General features: G+C 44.5%; 1 protein-coding gene and 1 pseudogene across 4 annotated transcripts in view; both read right to left on the bottom strand.

The window, feature by feature from the left end:
* Positions 1-15,110, bottom strand: part of Ube2q2 (ubiquitin conjugating enzyme E2 Q2) — a 58,630-nt gene extending 43,520 nt beyond the window's left edge. For 2 of the 4 annotated variants that reach the window (XM_041638533.1, XM_041638534.1), the window contains exons 1-2: positions 14,128-14,637; positions 131-232 (exon numbers count right to left, since the gene is read on the bottom strand). In XM_041638533.1, coding sequence (XP_041494467.1) covers positions 131-232; positions 14,128-14,328 — 303 coding nt within the window. In that variant the 5' untranslated portion in view covers positions 14,329-14,637. Of the gene's footprint in view, positions 1-130; positions 233-14,127; positions 14,639-14,990 lie in introns of those variants that run through there. The other 2 variants (XM_041638536.1, XM_041638535.1) reach the window with 2 other exon arrangements.
* Positions 15,111-22,966: 7,856 nt separating this feature from the next.
* LOC121438354 lies at positions 22,967-23,583 on the bottom strand (annotated as a pseudogene).
* Between the last annotated feature and the right edge of the window lie 913 nt (positions 23,584-24,496).

The following is a 24,496-nucleotide window of genomic DNA, read 5'->3' as shown; positions in this document are numbered from 1 at the left end:
TATAAGGAAAAGGAAATAAATGAAGTAAAGTTTAATTTGATAAACTTTTTTATCATATTACCTCTTAATACTTAATTTCTATTATAAGACCATGAGAAGGAAAAAAGGAAAGACTGGTTCATCTCCTTACCAAATTGTTGTTCTTAGTGTCTTCTAGGCGTTCCAGAACTGATGTCAGATTTGGGTCATCAGAGTCCACAAACCATATTGGTGAAGAAGATGGGTAAGATTCCTGTTATCGAGACAGCAGGTGAAACACACTTACAAACAGACCGGCCCAGATATGCAGTTAAAAGCACACCACTAAACACAAGGAGATTATGATCTACACAAAATGCATCAAAGGGAGAAAGGCAACATGAAATTCATGTGGAGAGACCAGATACCTCTGTGGAGTTTAAAAATTAAAGTTGCTAAGTTTAACAGTTTAATCTTGCCTCGTCCATGTTATACAATTTGTAAGTTTAAAATCAAACAACAGAGCTTTTTTACCAAATGAGCAGGATGACTAAAAATCAAATATACCTTAAGCGTTCCTTTTACCAAAGAGGAGGAAATGTACTCAAGCACCACTCAAGACTGCAATAGCAGGTCTAGCCTGACCTGAATCTCTAGCTTTCACCTTTTTTCCAGGGCTTGAAAATATGAATCACAATAATTTCTCAAAGTGAAAAGGCAAGTTAAAAAGAAATCCCACTTTAAAATTCAGTCTATAAATTTTAACAGTACCTTTTACCTTTTAATAATGCGACATTCCTAAATTTTATCTAGTTCTGAATTTTTAAAATAAATACAAGGAATACATGTCTCCAAATCTTCACAAATGCTCCAAACACTACTTTTCAAGATGTTCCACTCACAGTGTTCTGACCTTCCAAGTAGTGTAATTACAGAAACTACTTGGCAGTTTTCTTTTTCCTGCACCAGTATAAAATGTATTACACTGAGCCAGGCTTGGGAGTGGAAACCTTAGGGGCTGGGGTAGGAAGCCCATGAGTTTGATGCCAGTCTGGATACACACAGAATCTCTGTCTCAAAAAGGGAGGTGGGGGTAAGCTGGAGAGATGGTTCTCTGGTTAAGATCATGTACTACTCATCCCAGCACCCATGTCAGGTGGCTCACAAAGGATATGGCACACTTGTACTCATGTGCACATACCCACCACTTCACCTCCACACACCACACACACCCACCACTCCACCTCCACACACCACACACACCCACCACTCCACCTCCACACACCACACACACCCACCACTCCACCTCCACACACCACACACACCCACCACTCCACCTCCACACACACCACACACACCCACCACTCCACCTCCACACACACCACACACACCCACCACTCCACCTCCACACACACCACACACACCCACCACTCCACCTCCACACACCACACATACCCACCACTCCACCTCCACACACCACACATACCCACCACTCCACCTCCACACACCACACACACCCACCACTCCACCTCCACACACCACACACACCCACCACTCCACCTCCACACACACCACACACACCCACCACTCCACCTCCACACACACCACACACACCCACCACTCCACCTCCACACACCACACATACCCACCACTCCACCTCCACACACACCCACCACTCCACCTCCACACACACCACACACACCCACCACTCCACCTCCACACACACCACACACACCCACCACTCCACCTCCACACACACCACAAACGCATAATTAAAAATAAGGAAAATGAAATCTAAAGGTGGAACTTACTCCATTTATTTTTCCATCCCTTCTTAGACTATAACAGAGAATGTAATTTATTTCTTTGGTTTTTCCTTTTGTTTTCTGAAGCCAGGTCTCAATATGTAAACTCAAATTTGACCATCCTTCTACCTCAGCTTCCTAAGTACTAGGATTACAGACTGGCTTTAGAATACAATTTTATAAAGAACAGACATATTAAATGAAGATTACCTTCATCTGATCTTGCCTAACCCTTTTCTTGATGTTGATAGTTTCTCCTACCTGTTTTGTTTCTGGGGTTTGAGGATCAAACATAAAGCCACGCCTAGGTTCATGCTCCACCACTGACCTACATCAGCATTAAAGACTGCTTTCTAAATAAAGCAGGTGTTAGAAGCAGCATGAACAGCAGCACAGGGCTGCCACAGTCCTCATTTAGATTTCACCTGCCACGCAAGTGTGTTTCTGAGTTAGCCATTTTAATACAGACACCATCAATGGTATTCTCAAACACTCTATCAGGCAGCCTCTAAATACCAGGTAGGCCCCAATTAATTCTCACCTCTTTGTACTCACACCCCTGTAAAAATCCCCTTCCTTGGACTAAGCCACTCATTTCTCTCTCTCTTTTTTTTTTGGTTTTTCAAGACAGGGTTTCTCTGTGGTTTTGGAGCCTGTCCTGGAACTAGCTCTTGTAGACCAGGCTGGTTTTGAACTCACAGAGATCTGCCTGCCTCTGCCTCCCGAGTGCTGGGATTAAAGGCGTGCGCCACCACCACCCGGCTAAGCCACTCATTTCTAAACACAGCAAAAGTACCAATATCACTTTCGAAATCAAGTTACAAAAACACAACTCTTGTCTTGCAATTAATCCTGGTGATGTAAATCAGTGCCACATGGTGAGCTACCCTATGGAGAATTCTGAGCCACAAGAAATTGAAAAAGAGATCTAAGAATGAAACCAAAATCCTCAGATTAAGCCAACAGTCTATGAGAAGAATCCTGCCAACAACTAAGACCTTTCCAGCCTTCTGATCACTGTAGCCTCCACCAACATGTTCCTGCGCCAGGAAAGAGCACAGGCCAGAGAACCAAGGGAAGTGGTGCACAGATACTGATCCACAGAAACTGAGTAAAGTTTGTTGTCTAAAGACTCTAAACTTAGGAGGCTGAAGTCATGGTTCCGTGGTTAAAGAGCACTTGCTGCTCTTTGCAAAGGAGCATGGTTCAGTTCCCAGCACCCACAAGGCAGTTCACAGCCAGCTGCAATTCCAGTTCCAAGGATCCCAACACCTGGTTTCTACAGGCTCCTGAACACATATGGTGTACTCATGCAAGCAAGCATATGCTCCTTTTTTCCCCAAAGGTCTAATTGGCTCGGCAGTTAAGAAAACTGACTGCTCTTCCAGGAGACCCAGATTCATTGCTCACAACCACCAGTAACTCCAGTTCTAGGAGATCTGATGCTCTTCTGACTTTGCATTACATACATGGTACACAAACATACATGCAGGCAGAACACTTATACACATAAAATAAATTAAGTAAAACAAACTTCTAAATTTGATAAAAAGAAATAATACATCTATTGCTAATCAAATAATAAAATTCTAATATCCTATCACACAAAGTACTACTGAGAAATGCTACTACTATTTTTTTTAATTTTAAGTTTTTTTCAAGTGAGTTAATGAAGGAAGCATTACATCCTTTAATCCACTAACAGACATTTTTTTTTTCTCCTTTGTACTGTTTTCTACTGGGACTCTGGGAAAATACATTATTGGTGGATATCAGCTACTGAATACACTTTTGTAGTTGAAAACTGCATTACACAAATAGTTCTTTAGCACTATATAGGAACTATAACCTCATTATAACAGAACCAGCAGCACAAAAACTAAAAAATTTTAAAGCATTTTACCAAATCCTAGGAAAAAAAAAAAAAACAACTACTGAAATTAGTGGTCAGTAGTGGTATCTACATGTATGCCCAGCAATGGCTGGTTTATTTTTGTGTTCTCATTCATTTCTTTCTTTTCCCCTTCACCTCACACACACACAACTTTGGTTTTAAGAGACAGGGTTTCTCTGTAGCTTTGGAGTCTGTCCTGGAACTAGCTTTTGAAGACCAGGCTGGCCTCGAACTCACAGAGATCTGCCTGCCTCTGCCTCCCGAGAGCTGGGATTAAAGGCGTGCGTCACCACCACCTGGCTTTCATTCATTTTTTTATTGGCTCCAAATCTCTTCACAGGCTAAAAGGTAAAGTATCTTCAGAATTAATCCTGTTCTTAAAGAAAGGCACTTACTGAGTAGTGTAATTTCATTCTTCTGCCTAGTTTGGGAATATAGCATCTAGACCATTTTTACTGCTTGGTTTTTATATTTCCTTTAGCTTTTAAAAACTAAAAATAGATCTGCAAGTTCACTGTATAGATTAGTGTTTATCTAGTAAACGTCCAAATGAATAAGCATATGAGCTATTGATGTAGAGTGAAATATCCACACCACATTAAGAGAAATTTAGGGAGAGGAGATCAGTTCCCCCTGAGATGTTATATTTTAAATCCTATACATGAAAAGACAGGCTAGGTAGCAAGTCTAAGCACTCATTTCAGTGTTTCTCAGAGGCCTTAGACCCCTCAGTACAAGAAGACTACACCGTTGATGGTCTTCTTTATTCTACTCAATTTTCACTAGGGCACGAGAAATTCAGCAGCGGTAAAACTGCTGCTACCTTTGCACAAGCGGAGGTCCTAACTCCAGTGGGCCAGAATCTTGCACTGCTAGTATTTAAACAGACAAAGCTGTGACAAGACCGGGTTTTACTTCAGAACGCCTGTGCTGAAGCAGTGAAGGTGATATCCATTCCATCTTCTATAGCTTTACTATTGTGCTAATGAGACAGGAGCAGACCCGAGCATCCCGGACGACACCCGAGTAGGCATGTGTGACTCATCTGAGATGAACTGACATGAGCAGACACTTTTACTTGAAAAGACGACAGTGCAAGGCTTCTTCCAACTTGGCTTTTGGGGAGATGTCGTCTCAAAAATAAGAGACAGTCTGTCACTTCCAAAACAAAGGATGGTACATTTTCCCAATAGTAAAGTCAAACTTTAGAGAAAAACACGCAAACCCTGGAACACTTACCCACCAGTGTAAGCTAGAAGTTCCACAGAGTATTATGAAAAGACTGGTGGTGAGATTAGATTTTAATATTGTATAGTGAAACTTATCACTGTCTAAAGATATGTCAACCAAATATTTTCCCAATGATCAATGAATGATACTATAATAGCATGCCAGAATAAGATCAAGGTTTTGTGAAGTATCACACACACACACACACACACACACACAAATATTCACAAGCTGGGAAAGCTGCTCAGTGGTAATAACACTTGTTTAGCATGCTTGAGGCCCTAGGTTTCATTCCCAGAATAAGAATAGGGATCCCAATTATTTAAAGAGGCTATTGCTATTAAAATATTTCTTTTCCAACCAGTTATCTGAGGTTGAGTTTTGTTCACATTACTTCAATTAAAGCATCAAAAAACTGGGCTGGAGAGATGGCTCAGAGGTTAAGAGCATGGCTGTTCTTCCAGGATCTGGGTTCAATTTCTACCACCCACATAGTGGTTCATAACCATCTCTAACTCCAGTTCCAGGAAATATAACATTCTCTTCTGGCCTTTTTAGGCACCAGACATGCACATGATACACAGGCATACATAGAGACAAAACATTTACATAAAATACAGTTAATACAATGTATTTTTTTTAAATTCAAACAAACTAAATGTAGAAACAAAGACAGAACATGCACCAAAGAAACCTGTACTATGTAAGACTAGTTTTCGTTGTTAATGTTTTAATAATCTTTTTTAACTTTATTTTTCCATTCAAAAATTTACACTTCCTCCCCTCCTCCCATCCCCTCCTGCTCCCCCACTCACCCTCCTCCCTCCCACTCCCTCCCCTTAAGAGAGGGCTGTTTTAATAATTTCTAATGATAAATACCAAAAGTATAACTGATAAAAATGAGTTTAAGTCCTGACCCCCAAAATATTGAGAACTGCTGCTTCACCTTCTCTCCTGCCAAATCCCTTATCCTTCATCAATCCTTTCCTTCTCCATTCTCCATTAACCTACATGTGCCACTGGGGCAGGCTTTGCTACCTTCCTCCCTTGACACAAGGTCTAGCCAAAGAAGTCCAGAGTTCTGTCTTAGTTAGCGTTATTATTGCTGCGATGAAACACCAGTACTAAAACCAAGTTGGGGAGGAAGGGTTTATTTGGATATCCTGAGTCACAGTCCACTGAAAGAAGTCTGCACAGGAACTCAAACAGGGTAGAAAACCTGGGAGCAGGAGCTGATGCAGAGAGGCCATGGAAGTATGCTGCTTACTGGCTTGCTCAATCTGCTTTCTTATAGAACACAGAACCATTAGCCCAGGGATGCCACCACCCACAATGGTCTGGACCCTCCCCCAATCAATCAGTAACTAAGAAAATGCTCTACAAGCGTGCATACAGTCCAATCATATATAGGAGGCATTTTCTCAACTGAGGTTCTCTCCTCAGATACCTCTAGCCTGTGCCAAGTTGACATAAAACTAGCCAGAATGCCACTTCCACTGATGAGCTGGTCAGGTGGGAAAGCCATGAAAATCTGTGTCTTCTCTCAGACTAAAAGTCTTTTTCTGGGACAACTGGGGTCACAGGTATAATTCTGGCTAGCCTGGGGTAATCAGTATTCACCTTGCCCTAACTGAGAGAATTCACAAGGTCAAATTTCTTCCCAGAGGGCTGTAGATAACTATGTCTGTCTGTCATGACATGTAGTTATGTCTGTGGTGATGTTCAGTCCTTACCCAATGCTAACAGTTTTACCAATCTGATAACTAAAAGCTGGTAGCTGGAAAGAAAAGTTTCTATACAGTACAATATAATCTGTTCTACCTTCAGAAACCAAATCAGCAACAAGAATTACAAGCAACCATCTCTAGGAAAATTTCCAAGGACATTTTCTATATACACAAGGATTCCATCTACTGATGCTCAGAGCATTACTTAAAATGGGGGAGGGGGAGAGAAGAAACCACCACCTGCATGTCCAATACTAGGAGACAGAATTCATTAGATGATTCTGTCAGTATCACAGAAGAGGAGACACTGGAGAAGGACCTCAGGAAAACAAATCCACTGCTAAGTGAGAAAAATGTCACAAACCAATCTCGTTTACTATTTTTCAAAAGAGTAGTCAGGTATGATAGTATATATATACTGCAAATTCAAGAGGCAGAGGTGGAGATCTCTTGTGAATTTGAGGCCAATCTGGTCTAAACAGAGTTCTAGGGCTACACAGAAAGATCTTGACTCAAAAAATTTTTAAAAAATCAGCACATAACACTGAGGGAAAAGATAATCAGAAAGATACGACACCAAAATTCAGAGCAATGGGTGCTAAAATTAGAGAGTTGGTTTTTTTTGGTTTTTATCCCCCCAGTTCTGATTCTCTGGTTTCTAAATTTCTCACAATAACAATGTTTTGTTTACCATGTTACAAATATCCACCACTGGAAACAACTTTCAGCATAAACTCTGCATCATGTTCTAAAAACTGTTTCAATATCCAAAGTAGAGAACAAACCACAGCTTCTCAGAACATCTTCCTAAGTGAACTGAGGCAAATAAAATAATGAAGATGATCTGAAATCAACTGTGCTGCAAATTCTCTGGATGATTTCAGTAGTTCTGATTAGGCACTGTTTTACATAATTATCATTAGAAGCAATTAGAGACTTCTAGTACAAAAGCCTTGAGGGTCAAGGGGGAAGCCTTGTTATGTTTCTCTCCAGTAATGTTTTCTATTTGGCAATATCTATTTCCATTCAATCTCTACACCTTACCTAACACTACCCCTTCCCAGGTCTAAGCTCAACACTCCCATCCTACAGACACCACCAAAAAAAAAAAGTTACTAAAGTATATACCATCATTCACAAAAAGGAAACCCAACCTCTCCATAATTTCATTTCTCTCAAGAAAGTGCATAAAAACAGAGATGGAGAAGCCAGATAAGCACAAGGAATCTGATCCTATATTATTAGCTGGTCAAGCAAATGAAAACAATGGCTCTTTCTGGTCTCAAAGTACTATTCAGGAGCTTAACATGACAGCTCTGGTATTTCCAACAGCTTCTCTACAAATTCAATGTGAAAGGTAATCTGTTGTGAGAGAATAAGCCAAAGAAAGATTCTTAGACCCTGCAGTCATTTTGTTCATTATTTCCTTGGTACAAGTTTGACTGAACTACTTTTTATCAGTATAAAGACCAGAAAAACAAAACATGAATAGATATTTACCAAGAATAGATATTACAAAGCAGATAATTTATGTCCTTCCTTTCTTTGTAGCTTGGTCTTGAACTCAGGGTCTTGCACATGCTCGGCAAGATGGAGTACTCTTCCCCTGAGCTATCCAGCACAAAGTATTTTTAAAATAATGGTTATCGCTTTCTCATTTGTATGGTATAGTACAGTACTGTTGACAAGAAGCTTTCCAATAATATTCCAGAGCAAAAAGGGACTGTTTTATGGAGAAACACAATAAGTGAAATGATTTAAGATCCTAAAAATTAAGTAATGCCTAACCTCTCCCTCCCAGATTCAGAGCTAACATTTGTTAATTTAGTAGCTTGCTGTTGAGGGAGAGACTTCTAGCAATTATGAAAGAAATTAGCTAAACAAAAATTATTCACCAAAACTAGCCTGACAATCATTCATGAAGAAACACCAATATGTATACAAGTAATATAAAGAATAATTTTATACCAACTAATTTACTTCCTGTGGGAGATTTTTTTTTTTAATTCTGAAACAGCAATTTACTCCCAAGAGTCTCCAGCTGCTGCTGGGTGTGTGGTACAGCATGCACACACAGAGGGGAGGAGTTTCAGGCCAGCCTGAACTACGCTGAATAAGACTCTTTTAAAAAGGAGGTGGAGGAGGATGGACAGCTCAGATGGGAGTTTGCAACAAAAGCATGACAGCCTGAATTTGATTCTCAGAATGCACATAAAGCCAGACAGATGTGGTGGTATATTTGTATAACCCCAGTGTGGGGGAGACAGAAACAAGTTGGGCTCATGAGCCAACTACCTAGGCCAATTATCAAGCCTCACAATAGTGAAAAACTCTCTCAGCAAGATGGCTCAGCAGGTAAAACTGTTTGTCATGCATGTCTGACCACCGGAGTTTAGACCCCCAAACTAGATAGCACCTTGCCTATATAATCCAAGCCAGCATTAATCTGGTGAAATGGGAGGTGGGAACAGGAGGATACGCCTATATACTGGTGTACCTAGTGAAGCAGCAAACAATAAGACTCTCCCTCTAAAAAGGCAGAAGGCAAGAAGAACCAAAAGCCGAGATTGTCCTCTGACCTACACACACACACACACACACACACACACACAGTACAGGGACTTGGGAGATGGCTCAGACTATAAAGTACCTGCCACACAAGCATGAAGACCTGAGTTTGATTTCCAGAATCCATGTTTAAAAAAAAAGGGGGGGGGGGCATGTTGACATACTCTATTAAGCACAGCACCAAAGACGTAACAATAGATGGAGCCTTGGAGCCCACTGGATAGCCACCTAACTAATTGGTGAGCCCCAAGTCAAAGAACCTTGTCTCAAAGAAAGTAGATAGCAAAAAAAAAAAAAAAAAAAAAAAAAAAAAAACACACCTAAAGCTGATTTCTGGCCTCTGCCTGTATCCACAAACACATGTACCCACATGAACACATACACACTCATACTCATACTCCTAAAATTCCAACGAGTCTATACAAGAAGCAATGGAGCCAGACAGTTTTCCATGACCCCAGCACTCTAAAGGCAGGTATGAAGTTTCAGGCCCAGCTTGGTCTACATAGCAAGTTTCAAGACAGCCAAGGCAATATAGGGAGACCCTATCTCAACATCCCTTTACTCCCCAAAAAGACATAATGGAACTACCAGCTTAAGTAGTTTTAAAAGACTAAAAGAAAGCCATATCCCAACTCCCAAAACAGTCATACAGGCTATTAAAGAAGCTGCTTTGCTTAGAGGATGAGTATAACAACTGGGTATTAGTACTGACTGACAACCAAGCCTGTTAACTGAAATGAAAAAAAAACAATACCTAAGTTTATATAACAGATAACCTTTCATGAGTTCACAGAAAAGAAATAAAGACTCCTTGAGGTTCATATTCAAGAGCAGGACAAATTTATAAAACATGATGGGGAAAAGAAAACAAAACAGCCCAGTTTCCATGGACTAGAAAGGAAAACACTTATGCCTGAGTTTTTACTTCTGACACTATTCTTCATATGTAGCCAAATTACAGATTTCCTATCAAGTCCTCAGTGACATCTTAAGCATTTGTATACTACTACCCATGATACTTTCTGATGTTCTCTGTAGTAATAGGAGCGGCGGGGCTGCGTCCCCGGCCCCCGGCCGCCCCCACGGCTAGCTTTACCCAAAATAATTACACGGAAACTGTATTCTTTTAATCACTGGCTTGGCCCATTTCTATCTAGCCTCTTCTAGGCTAATTCTCACATATTAATTTAGCCCATATCTAATCATCTGTGTAGCGCCCCTAGGTGTGCTTACCGGGAAGATTCTAGCCTATGTCCATCCTGGGTCGGAGCTTCATCGCGTGCCTCTGCCTGGGAGCTGGGAGCATAGCGTCTCTCTGAGGCGTCTGCTCCCAAGAGGAGAGCTGTGGAGTCTGAGCTCACTTCCTCTTCCTCCCAGCGTTCTGTTCTGTTTACTCCTCCCACCTATCTTCTAACCAATGAGGGCCAAGCAGTTTCTTTTTATTTAACCAATGACCTTCCTCCATCAGTTCTCACTCTTTCCGATAAAATTCTTAGCAGTTAGCTTTCAAGATAGGGAAAATTCTCTTCTAAAACATAATATAATTAGAACAGTGGTCATGGGTTGGGGATTTAGCTCAGTGGTAGAGTGTTTGCCTAGCAAGTGCAAGGCCCTAGGTTCAGTCCTCAGTGGCTGTAGTCAATAAAACAAGTATGAATGTGAAGAAAAGATAAGGCATAAAATTATAATTACACAATGTTCTCCCGACACCATTAAGAACTAGCTTGGAGAAAAGATAATCAGAACTATGAGAGAACATGAGAAACCATAAAGCAGAAATAAAACCTAAAGGGAGGAATGGGAAATGTTACCATGAACTGCACATGACCCACAAAGAGTCTTGAGGGGCAATCAACCATGGAACAGGCAGACTGGGAAGGGTACAAGGCAGGAGTCAGGAGCACATTCTACAACAGGAAGAACAGCTGACCAGAAGGTTAGGAGGAAAAGTGGGCACAGCATCCTCAGAGGATTATCCAGAAACTGTACATAAGTATATAAAAGTGAGGTGTCATCAACCAAACATCACAGAAACTGCACAAGGATGCTTTTTGGTAGCTTGGTGACCTGGTGTGTCGAGTGCTCAATAAATACTCCTGCTATCTAAAGAAGGAAAGTTAAAGAATGGGTCAAACTCACTATATTCAGGACCTATAACTCTTTACAAAATAACAAATCACAAACCTAGTAGACAGGGTCATTGTATTTAAATTCTACCCACATTTTTTCACTTGCTATTTCCCTTCTGAGCAAAAAAAAAAAAAAAAAACCTAAATAAGCAGACCCCATAGATTATCAAAACACTATTTTAAAAGTATACCTTTTATAAGCACATACCAAAATGTTAGCAGAAAAAAAAGTATGTCCGAAGCACACTTCAAATTAATCCAACAGGAGTACACATGGAATAAAATAATAAATAAATAAGCTGAGCCTGGGTACACAATGTCTCTGTTTAGCTCTGGGTGTTTGTTAGCTTTCCATAGTGAAGTTAACATACACTCCTACTGAGAATTTGTAATTGTCTTCTGATAACGTCTGCTCATTACTCACTAGCAGCTCAACTGTGACAAGGTCTACTAACAACAATGTTGCACCAGTACAGATCAATGCATCCTTTCACCTAGAATATGAGTCTTCATTTCCATTGCCACTGCCTAATCCAAGTCATCATTATCCTTTCTCTGTCCTATATTTGTCTCCAAAATGGTTCTCCATGGGATGCTGCTGGCATTTTAGGTCAGATAATTCTTTGCCATGGCAGACTGCCCAACATTACACAACATTAGCATCCCTGTACCCATGGTAGTAAATGCCAGCATGCCAAGAGCATCAGCCAACACCCACTGGAATAAACAAAACCATACATTCATGTATTTTCTAATATCACACCATTATTAAGAGTTCTGAAAGCTGACATATTTTCTCAATTTACCAGAATGAAAGTGTGGCTCGCCAGTCTACAAGATTTAGTACCCTATCATTTAGATCAGTTGTACCTTGTCCTGGTACCTTCAACTTCTACCTGAATAATACCCTCCAACTGTTCAGGCCAATGTACTTAGCCATCTACTTCACAGTGACTACTACTGTCTACCTTCCATGTTTGGGAAATCTTCACCAGCCTACAAGCCTGGGCTTCTCAAGTCTGTGCATTAACTGTCCGCTCCTAGGATCTCAACTCTCTCAAGCTTCAGCGTCTCATCCGGGTGAAATTTCCTCTCTGGAACACCCTTCCTCTAGCCTTCCGAGTTTGAACTCACATGTCCAGCCCCTCCAAGCTTCCCGAGGCACACCTTCAGTTCCTGTCTAAGGGTGTCTGTTGCTGTGCTAAAACAACCTGCTGGGGAAGGGGCCTTCACTGAGGGAAGTCGGAGCAGGAACTCAAACAGGAAATGAAGCAGAAGTCATGGAGGAAGAGGAGTACTCCTTACTGGCTCCATGGCTTGATCACTTCGTTAACTACATTACAGGACCACCTGCCCAGGATCAGCACCACCACAATGGTCTGGGCCCTTTCTCATCAATCATTAATGAAGAAAATGCCCCCATAGGCTTGTCTACGGGTCAATCTTAAGGAGGTATTTCCACTGAGGTTCCCCTAGGGCTCTACCTTTGCCAAGTTGTCAAAAAACTAGTCGGCACAGCTCCCTACTCAAAATTAGATGCTCCCGTTAAGAGTTCATAACACCGCAGTAGTTGTCATGGTTATATAAAACTCTCCAAGAAGTGTGAGTTCTCCAAGTAGGCACTGGTTTGCCAAGCTCTCAAACACCAATACCCACAACAACATAACCAGATATTCAGAAAGTGCATTCTCTCCTCACTAAAGCACATTGGGGCAGCTGTTTTTTTTGTTTTTTTGGTGTTTTGGTTTTTTTTTTGTTTTTTTTTTTTTGTATTTTGGTTTTTCGGACATAACAGTAACTAACAGGACAAACAGTATCCACCTTCTCCTGTAGAATCTGGTAACTATGTTAAGGTCAATTAGCATAATGCCAAGGCCTTTGCAAACTCCCACACTTGGGAGTTAGGTATTGAATTAACAGAAGGAATCTTAGCCATATATTTAAACTTCCACTCTAACTCCTGTTGTTATACAGTATATTCTGCACATAACGTCAAGTCAACAATAAATAGCCAGCCTCATGATACACTTCGATGGGGGAAGGAGTTCACTGAAAATTCGGTATTTCACCATGTACGTTTCTAATGAGCTTTTCGCTTAAATAGAAAGAAGTTTCCACGTGTCTCTCCAGCTTTCTATTCCAACCTGATTCTTTCCGGGTAGTAAACTAGACAGCATCTCCTTTCCCCTCCTGGTAATGTCCAAGCTTCAACACAAGTGGGACAGCTCGCACACTCGCCACACCACCTGCCGCGTGGAAGGTTCCATGAGCTTTTTCGAAACGCCTTAGCGCAGAGCCAGGTCAGGGCTACACGATGGTTCACACCATCCCCGGGGCTGCGTCCTAAACTTTTTCCTTAAATGCAAAAGCTTTCGGCGTTCATCTGTCCTCCGAGACCAACACAGAAACAAAAAAACTGGTCCAACAAGCAAGGAGAAGGGGTTTGAAACCTGACGGGGAAATGAGGAGCTAAAAAAGACCCGAGCGCCTCTCCACCTGGGCTGCCGACGGGAGCCCACCGACGCGCCGCGGTCCCCAGAGCAGGCCGGCTGCGGGCGGCCATGGCGACCTCGGAGCCCGACGGGGGCCGCAAGGGGCCAACAGCGCAAAGCCGGCCCGCGCAGAGCCGAGACGCGCCTCCGCCGCCTCCCAGCCACGCAGCCCCGAGCTCCCGGTCGGGCCCGGGGCCCAGCCGCCAACCGGCCGCGCCCGGGGCGCCGGGGGTCTCCGGAGCAGGCGCCCTTTGTCCCGGGACTGCGGCGCCCCCCGTCCGCCCTCGCCCGGCCCCGAGGGGCTGCGGCCCGGCGCCTCACCGTGATGTTGCAGTGGAGTGTGAGCGGTGGCGGCGGCGGCGGCGGCGAGTGCGGGCTGCCCGGCGGCGGCGGCGGCGGCGGCACCAGGAACTGGCAGTGCAGCTCGTCCAGCTTCCAGCTGACGATGCGGAATCGCTCGTGGTTCTTGTCGAAGATGGACGCCAGGAACTTCAGCTCGGCCTTGAGCCCTGACACGGACATCTTCCCCTCATCTCCGGCGGGAGGGGTGAGGAAAGGGAGCCGGGGCCGGGAGCCGCCGTCACGGCCGCGACCGCCCCGCGGGGCCGGCCCGGGCCGCGCTCTCGCGGCTCCGCCTCTCCCCCGCCGCCGCGACCCGCGACCGAGCACGGCTGGAAAATGGCGAGGAGCGCGAGGCCTCGGCGGGCGGGCGGGCGGGCGGGCGGACGGGCGAGCGAGCGGACGGGCGAGCGAGCGGACGGGCGTGCGGGAGCCGGGGCCGGCTCCTGCCTTTGTAACCGACTCCACCCGCAGGAGGCGGCGGCCCCGCGGCTTAAAAGGGCAACAGCGACGCCGCCCCCGCCGCCGCCTGCGAGAGGGCTGCCCCCGCCCCGGCGCGCGCCCGCCAGCTCCGTGCGCGCTCCCGACCGCCCCCTCCTCTCATGACCCAGCCCCCTTCCGCCCCGCGGCTGGGCTCCTGCGCCCGGCACCCGCAGCCCGGAGGATCTGGGCCGGCAGCACCACACGCGGGCGGACGAGCCTGAAGCCCCCGCGCGCCTCTGCGCCCGGGCCTCCGGCCAGACACGTGCGCGGCCTATCGCGCCGGCCACGTCGGCTCCAGCAGGAAGCGCGCGGGCCCCTGGAGGTGGCTCCTCCGCGTGGTTGTCCGCGGGCCACCCACTCACCTGGGCTGGGCGCGGCCAGGATGGGGAGAGGAGGGATGCCTGCACGCCTCGCTGCTTCACCTCTGCTGCTCTCGCTCAGCGCTGAGCCACCCACCACTTTTCTAAGTGTGGCTCCTGAAAGGTCCTTCTCGCCCCACTTATGCTCCCTCCTTCGCTCCCGTTTGCCAGAGATGATGATGATGGAGCCTGCGTGCTTCTGCTTCATTATTTCAGTCTTTCTCGGAAACGTTTCTGTGCTCACGCTAACACAGAGACTCGGCGTCCTGAGTTCCTACTGTGCTGCACGGGCTGGCCGGTTTGTTGAAGTCGCAGCTCAAATGTGTCAAACTGATTCTTACTGACCAACCAAGCTAAGGGAGCCATGTAGATACCCTGTATCCCATCACTACGTTAACTTGTTTCTGTTTGTTGCTTGTCACTTGCTTACACTGAAATCTAATTCAGGGCAGCATTCCCAGGATGGAGAGAGCCTAGTAGACACCAGTGTCATTTAGTGAATACTCGCTCTTATCCAGAATCCCCAGTGCTTGACACAGTTCCTGGCACATTCGAGGTGCCCTCACTAAGAGAAGAAAGACTGCATTGCAGTCTAAAGGAATACCATGTAATTAGGAAGGCACATATAAATGTAGTCATGTGTTCCAGAGGTAGGACCAGCTTCCTGCGCATGCAACCTATACAGTACCAGGGCTCCTAGCTTAGTAAGGCCCCGGGCCTAGTTTAATGCCCTGCTGTCACCATCTTGAAATTCTTTGTTTTTATTTTTCGAGACAGGGTTTCTCTATGTAGCTCTGGCTGTCCAGGAACTCACTCTGTAGTCCAGGCTGGCCTTGCCTTTGCCTCTGGAGTGCTGGAATTAAAGGTGTGACCCACTACATCCAGCTTTGTAATTCTAATATTTTAGATAAGGGACCCTGCTTTTCCCCTTTACACTGATCTTGAGGTACCTTAGCCTTGCCGCCTAAATGCCTCCTACTTCAGACTCCTGAAATTATAAGATAACAACACAGAGTGACATTTTGGGGGGTTTTTATTTTCATTTCTGAGGTACCATGTTGTGGTGCTTCAGAAGGGTCGTGGTTTTCACTGAGGACCTAAAAAATGTTGCAGTCTTATCTTTCCAGAAAATTACTTTCCCCTGTGAAACTTGTAGAGCCTTGTGGCCGCAGCACCCATCATGCACCGGGCTGAAAGAAGGCTTTCCAGTCCTGGGTTCTGAGCTAGAAGTACCATACTGCGCTGCTGTGAGTGCTGCCCTAAGCACAGATGTAACCTGTCATTCATTTTTTCTTTCAGCCCCTGGTCCTCAAGATCCTGACAGACATAGTAGTTATAAACAAGGATTGGAGACAAAGGGGACCATTCTGGTCAGAACCAGGTATTGCTAAACAAGCTAAGGTTTATTTGGTCATCTCTAAGTGCTATAAGATGATACAAAGCTTCTGTACTGCGACCGATCTTATCTATGATATCTCAGAGATGTGTACAAATATTTATCACATAATTATTTTGTCATAGGGATCTGTGTGCCCCAAGCCCTAACAGCATAAGATGAGGAGAGTGTCTGAACTCAAGAAGCTTAGTATAAAATATCAAAAGGAAAAATACTGTCTCCTGGTATGTTGTGATGCAAATAACAAGAATGGGGTTGAAAATGGCATAATCAATAAAGAAATATATTGTTTCATGTAATGAGATATCAAAAAGCAAAGTTGTCTGCAGGATTGGTTGGGTTGGTGCTTTTTTTTTAATATTTATTTATTTACTTATTATGTATACAATATTTTGTCTACATGTATGCCTGCAGGCCAGAAGAGGGTACCAGACCTTATTATAGATGGTTGTGAGCCACCATGTGGTTGCCAGGAATTGAACTCAGGAACTTGGAAGAGCAGGCAATGCTCTTAACCACTGAGCCATCTCTCCAGCCCCCAAGGGTTGGTGCTTAATAATATCAAGAACTCAGGTTTTGCTGGGTGGTGGTGGCACATGCCTTTAATCCCAGCACTTAGAAAGCAGAGGCAGGGAGATTTCTGTGCAGTCGAGGCCAGCCTGGTCTACAGAGCGAGTTCCACCACTGGCTCCATAGCTACTGGAAAACCCTATCTCGAGAAACAAAAGAAAAAGAAAAAAAAGAAGGGAGGGAGAGAGGGCGGGAGAGGGGGCGGGAGGAAGAAAAGAAAAGGAGGAAGAAAGGAAAAAGAGCAAGCTGTAAGAACTCAGATTCTTTGAAAGGGGTAAAGGGGTCTACCAGACTGACTGTCTGGTCATATCCAGACCAAGTATCCAGAGATAGAAAGGTTTATTATCACAGGTCTCCTTCTGAGACATGGGAACCTTGTCAAGAACCCTCCCAGTAGACATCCTTCCTGTGTACACTACAGACAGGGGCCAGGAGAAAGGTCAAGCTGAGATATGTCATTTGTGACTAGATTTTGAAGCCTTGGCATATATGCCAGTAACTATAGTTTCATCTAGTGAGAGTCACCACATTTAAAGTAAATTGGCATTACTATACAAAAAGGATTAATGCTGGTTTAAGAGGACAAAATCACCATCAAAGGGAGACAATAAACCCAGATTCTCAAGATTTGGTCTGCCCCTAGTTGTTTTTTTTTTTTAATTATTGTTTAATGTGTATGTTTATGTGTTGTGTGTTTGTGTGCGCGCACACACATACGCACACCAAGGTCTCAATCTGTGGTGACATTCCTCAGAGATGTCCATCTTGCTTTTTGAGATAGGGTGCCTTACAGGTGTGGGACTTGCACATGCATGCTTCTAAACTGGCTGGCTGGCCATTAAGCCAAGAATCCTTCTGTCTCCAACACGTGCCCAGACTTTTACATGGGCTCTGGGGTTCAAATTGAGGTCTTCATGCTGATGTGACAAGCACTTTTCCAAGTGACCTAGCTCACTAGTTTCCTACGCCTAATCCAGCAGAGCAGTTTATACCCATCCGTGAGGCTCTCCAACTCCAAACAACACTGAGCCTTTGATGGCAGTCACCACTGACTGGGGTGAGATAGAAAAGAGGGTTGTGGAAAAGAGAAGAAATCCTAAGGTGAGCAGGGCTAATAGAACATATGGGAATAGGAAGGGGACATTCTCAGGACTGGGAGTTAGGAAGAAGACATGAGCAAAATGCAACGGCACACGTCATCATGGAGGCTGGGGAGACGGCACACTTGGGAAAGTGTTTACTTTGCAAGCACAGTGGGCCTAAATTTGATATCTAGAACCCCTCAGGGGGAAAACCAGGTATTGGCCAGCAAGATGGCTCAGCAGGTAAACACACCTGCTGGCCTTGCAGCCTGGCAATTCCTGGAACCTATGTAAAACTAGAAAGAGAAAACTGGCTCCTCAAAGTTGTCCCATTCCCCACCCCCACCCCACCTCACCCCGGACTCTGACTGTCTGTCTCACCTCCCCACCTTAACCCCCCCCCCGACCCCCAGCCATCCTCCATGGTCTGTGCACAGGCCCCTGACCCGTTTAGCTTTGTTTGTTTGTTTTGTCAACTTGATACAAACTGGAGTCCTTTAAGAAGAGGGAGTCCTCAGCTGAGAAAATGTCCCCACAAGTTGATGGTGAACAAACCTGTGGGGCAGGCTTTGTTGTGGATTGATGTGGAAGGCCTAGTCCACTGGGGGTGGTACCACCCCTGCTGAGAGTCCTGAGTGATAAAATAAAACAGGATGCGCAAGCCATGAGGAGCAAGCCAGTAGGCAGCACTCCTCCATGGCCTCTGTGTCACCTCTTGCCTCCAGTATCCAGTGTCCTGCCTTGAATCCCTTCCCTGACTTCCCTGAGTGATGGACTGCAAGCTGAAAGCTGGAGGAAACCCTTTGATCCCCAAGTTGCTTTTGGTCATAGTGTTTTATCACAACAATAGAAAGCTAGGATACCTCCAAAAAGAATTTTTTGTTTAAATTAAAAGCTAGGTATAGTAGTACATGCTTTTAATTCCATCACTAGGGAAGCAGAGACAGGCACACTCCTTGGGGGTCACTGGCTAGTCGGCCTAACATACCAGGCCAATGAAAGACTATAAAATAGTGGCTAAATCCTGATGAGCAACACCTGAGGTAGTCCTCTGACTTCTACATGCACACACACACACAGTTCAGAGAGAGACAGAGACAGAATGCTAGGGTAAAATGATTACTTTATACATTAACTAAAACCATTTTGGTTTTTTTAAAAAGAGGCTTTGGATCAGCCCAAGTCAGTAGTGAGAAAAAACTGAAGCAAGTTGAGTATCAGTGAGACTAGAAACTATCACACCAGTTCAGGAGATGTCGTTTATGGCCCCACTGGATCTGAGAGACAATAATAGTCCATAGAGAGCTTTATTCAAAGGAACCTTGAAAAATCTGGAAGACGTGGTGGGACGGCAGTGGTGTCTGCACTCAGCCTAAGGAGGTGCTGGATCTGTCCACCTCACACCTGGAGTTAGTTAAACCTTTAAAATCTGGGCTTGATAACGTGAAACTAATCCCAGCATGGAGAGGCAAATGGAAGATTCTCCGGGGCTTCCTGGCCAGCCAGAGCAACTGAGTCAGTGAGCTCCAGATTCAGTGAAAGACCCTGTCTCAAAAAATAAGGTTGAAAACAATTGAGCAAGATGTCTGGTGTTGACTTCTTATCTTCATACAGCACATGCACACTCACTCTCTCTCTCTCTTTCTCTCTCTCTCTCTCTCTCTCTCACACACACACACACACAAATATGTGTATAGAGGAACACTTTTATTATTGTAAAAGACAAAAAAGGAAGCCAGGCGGTGGTGGCGCACGCCTTTAATCCCAGCATTCAGGAGGCAGAAGTAGGAGGATCTCTGTGAGTTCAAAGCCAGCCTGGTCTAAAAGAGCTAGTTCCAGGACAGCTAGGGTTGTTACACTCTGTCTCAAAACAAAAAACAAAGAAACAAACGAACAAAAAAGGATCCAGAGTCTTAGAACCGGACCTTTCAAACATTTGGGTCTACCTACCCAATGGAATAACTGAGAGCCTTTAGAAAGGCTGTATAGATACCTGGGAGAATGTGCCATCGTATTAATAATGTACATTTCTTGGCAATCATTTTCAGACTATTTCAATTTTCCATCTGCTTATTTATATTTTCCAAAATATTGGTATTGAATAGATACATGTCAGTAACATAAATACATAATTTTAAGTTAGTCTATTCATATATAAGGTAGAGAGATGTCAGTCATAGAAGAATTTTGCAAAGAAATTTTAAAGAGCCAATACATAGTGCTTTGGTTTGGTGTGTGTGTGTTTGTGTGTGTACTTGTTGGTGTGTGTGTGTGTGTACTTGTTGGTGTGTGTGTTTGTGTGTGTACTTGTTGGTGTGTGTGTTTGTGTGTGTACTTGTTGGTGTGTGTGTTTGTGTGTGTACTTGTTGGTGTGTGTGTTTGTGTGTGTACTTGTTGGTGTGTGTGTGCTTGGATGCATGTGCATGTGGAGACCAGAAGTCAGCAATAGGTCTCTTCCTGTATTACTCTCCACCTAATTTTGGGGTGGTGGTGGTACTGGGGTTTGAACCCAGGCACTCACAGATTGCTAGGTAAGCACTCCGCCACTGTACCACCTTCCAGCCCCACCTTACTTTTTTAAGGTCTCTCACTGAGCCTGAAGCTTGGAGACTGAGCTAGACTGGCTCGCCAGCAAACTCGGGAGAGCTCCTGTATCTGCCTCCCTTGCTCTGGGGTTACAGGCTTGTACCACTACACCCATATTTTTTTTTGGTTTTTCACCCATATTTTCTATGTGACTGCTGGGGATCAAATTCAGGACCTCATGTTTACACTGCTGGGCACTTGAATCACTGAGCTACTTCCCCAGCTCCTGGTTTGATCTGTTTTCTAATCACAAAAGGACACTTGAAATAGAAGTGACTCAGAGGTTGAATTACAAACACCTGAACTTCAGGCTCCTAGACAAACAGCTAATTCACTGACACTTCACGAGTGGTATCCTGTTTCAGAAAAAGTCCTTCTCCCTCGACCAAGCAGAGTAAGGGCCCTTGATCCTTTGGGTTTGGGTTAAGGGATCTTCCTCTTCTGGCATCAGGATCGAGGAGGCATCAAGGGGTGTGATTTCCAGGAGAAATTCTTGGAAGCAAGAGCTTGATTCCGCTTGTGGTTTTCCATAATCGGTGAAGGCATTACAGGATTTTGAATAGCTTGAAATCAATAGATCATCTCTCTAGTTACATTTAGGTCTCATCTTGCAAGATATGAAAAATTAAGTAGTAACAAGCACAGTTCTCCAGACCTCATGGCCAAGAGAGAAATAAGCTATGTTGGGTTCTTTATTCCCCTCCTGTTCCCTCACCAGCATGCTCCTCTCAGGCCCCTTTGGCTTTCCTTCTGGCCTTACTGTGTTACTCTTTCTGGATTGTGTCCTTCCTGGAAAGACACAAGACACAAAGTGAAAGGAAAAGAACAAATAAAGCCCTGTTACTGGTGTTTGCCTTACCCATCGCTGCCAATCATTCTTTAAACAATCTCTTTATTTGGGGGCAGGTTCTGACTATGACCAATAAAGCCACCAGACAGTAGTTAAAGTGATGAAAACAGGTTTTATTCAGTGACTTCTGACAACAGTAGAAAAAGCCAAGCTCCATTCCAGCTTTGCAGAGGTGACTGGGCATGTCAGAATGGCGGATAAAGGGGTAGAGGAGGGAGGAAACAGGTTCTAAGAGGAGAGTTTGCTGAAGGCTACATAAGTGTAATTGTGTCGGCTGTGTCTGTTGGCTGGTCACTATCACAGCTAGGATTCTCTCCTCCCTGTCCATCCCGGTGACTACATCACAAAGGAATGACTTTCCGGTCCATGAGCAAAACAGTCCTGGGTTGAAGGCTACAAACACAGACACACACAGACACACACAGGTCTATCTCAGGTGTTAGCCAGAAAAGATCAGATAATGCTGTTTCTTTTTTAACAATTCTGAGCTGTTCCATACAAAAATAGAAAGAAAGAAAGAAAGAAGGAAGGAAGGAAAGAAAGAGAAAGAAAGAAAGAAAGAAAGAAAGAAAGAAGGAAGGAAGGAAAGAAAGGAAAAGAAGACTGGGGCAGGAGGAGCTGAGAGGATAACTTAGTCAGTATAGGCTAACCATAAAAGCATTCAGACTGGAGTTTGATACCCAGAACCCATGGGGACTGAGTTTGATACCCAGAACCCATGGGGACCTGAATTTGATACCCAGAACCCATGGGGACTGAGTTTGATACCCAGAACCCATGGGGACTGAGTTTGATACCAAGAACCCATGGGGACTGAGTTTAATACCCAGAACCCATGGGGACCTGAGTTTGATACCCAGAACCCATGTTAAAAAAAAAAAAAAAGCCAGGTGTGGTCAGATTCCTGAAGCCCAGCTCTGGGAAAATAGAGACAGTTGAAGTCCTGGAGCTTGCTGTTCATCCAGTCTAGTCTAGCCTAATTGGTGAACTCTAACCATTAAAATACCATGTCTCAAAAAACAAAGGAGGCTTCCTGCTGAATGGGGGTGTCATTAATTAGGTCTTTCATGGTATAACCTGTGTGCTAGTTTCATCTCAGTTGGCAGTTGAGCAAAGCAATTTTCTGAAGGTGTTCACAGCAACCTTTCAGGAGGGCGTGGTCCATCATACCATATTGGAATAGAAGAAATCCACAGACTCTCACCCTCTGTGAAAACAAAATAAGAAACTCCTTTCCAAAGCATCATGTCCTTAGATCCAAATTTAAAAGCCAAGGCATTTTCAAAATATCTATTTTGGATTAGTTCAGCAGCATTTATAAACGAATATCTTTTAGCAGTTGTTGCTCCTTTCTCAGCATTCAAACAATTCAAAGAGAGCATAATAGCATACAGTATCAAGATTCTCTGTGTATTTTCCATCTTTGTGTGGCTTTATTTTAACTCTATTTTGTATATTTTTACTTTTATTTTTTGCTTTTTTTGGGGGGGGGGGCAAAGAGAGAATTTTATTTGATGAAGACAGACATCCAGAAGAGACCAGATGGCAAGGTGCTGTGACAAGGGAGCCTAGGAGGGGCCACAGGGAGATCCCACACTGGGCAAGGCACAGGCTCGGGGTCTGGAAATGTCCTCAGCCGTTCAGCACCATCCGGACAAGCTCTTCATAGTTGATACAACCGTTGCTGTCCTCATGACCCACCACCAGCATCTCCACTTCCTCCTCTGTCATCTTCTCTCCCAGTGTGACGAGGACATGCCAGATTTCAGCACCCATGACGGTACCATTCCCTTCCTTGTTGAACACACGAAGGCCTTCGACATAGTCCTCATAAGTTCCCTGGTCCTTGTTCTTGGCCACAGTCTGCAGCATGGCAGGAAGTGCTCGAAGTCCAGCACCTTCACATTCATCTCATCACTCTTGGGGTTCCCCAGGACCTTGAGCACCTCAGTGTTGGTAGGGTTCTGGCCCAGGGCCCTCATCACGTCCCCACATTGGCTGTACAGGATCTTGCCATCACCTGTTCGGTCAAACAGCTGGAAAGCCTCCTTGAACTCTGCGGTCTGGTCCTCGGTGAAGTCACACATCTTGGCTGCTCAGCTCTGCAGGACCTTTTCCGGCAGTAATGGCCTATTTTTTGCTTTTTGAGACAGGTTCTCTGTATCTTTGACCTGGAATAACTCTGTAGACCAGGCTGTCCTTGAACTCTCAGAGATCCGCCCGTCTCTGCCTCCCAGGCATTGGGATTAAAGATGTGTGCTACTACACCTTGAGCTCACAGAGATCTGTTGTCTCTGCCTTCTAGGCACTGGGATTAAAGGCCTGTGCTATCACACCTAGAAGTCACAGAGGTCAATCTCCCTCTGCCTCCCAAGTGTTGGGATTAAAGGTGTGTACTACCACACCCAACAACTCTCTTCCTTTTTTTTTTTTACTTTAAGAACTTCAACTTTTAGCCTGCATATATTTTTAACACACAGTAAGCCATTTAGAAATTTTCATTGTCTTTGAATCTCTCTTTACTATATATCTCTCTTTTTCTGAACACATGAGTCTTCAATTTACCAAACAATATCAGTAGGACTAAAGCTGTGGCTTTGCCGGCTAGATGTAACCCATTCCTTAGCTTTCTGCCATTCCAACCTTGTGGCTGAGGTACCAGCCAGAGCCGCATTCAGTGCCACAAGTCTACAGTGTTTGATGGTCCTTGCCATCAAACAAGCTACAACAGACAACACTCAAGTCCTCTCTCTGTAGCCGGCCCTCCTGCCTCAAACAGTCAGAGTTTGCCCTGGCAGGACGGCCCAGAAAGCCGGCATTTTAAAACAACACAGGTTTTTTCCTGCTGCTGAGTCAGGAAAATTTCAAAATGGAGGACGTACCATTTTGTGCTAGCTCTGGGGCCGCCAGGTAGGAGCAGCACTCAGCACTTTAATTCTGAGACTGAGCGTGCAGCACAGAAATTCTTTTCATCCAAGTTACAGCCAAATCTGACACGCAGAGCACTGCGCAGTCTGAAAACGCG

The sequence above is a fragment of the Microtus oregoni genome, unplaced genomic scaffold (genome assembly GCF_018167655.1).
Source record: "Microtus oregoni isolate MIOR12 unplaced genomic scaffold, Mior012 000055F_ref0000237, whole genome shotgun sequence".
Classification (NCBI taxonomy): domain Eukaryota; kingdom Metazoa; phylum Chordata; class Mammalia; order Rodentia; family Cricetidae; genus Microtus; species Microtus oregoni.
Note: the sequence above shows the minus strand (reverse complement) of the source record. Positions and strands in the feature narration are given on the sequence as shown.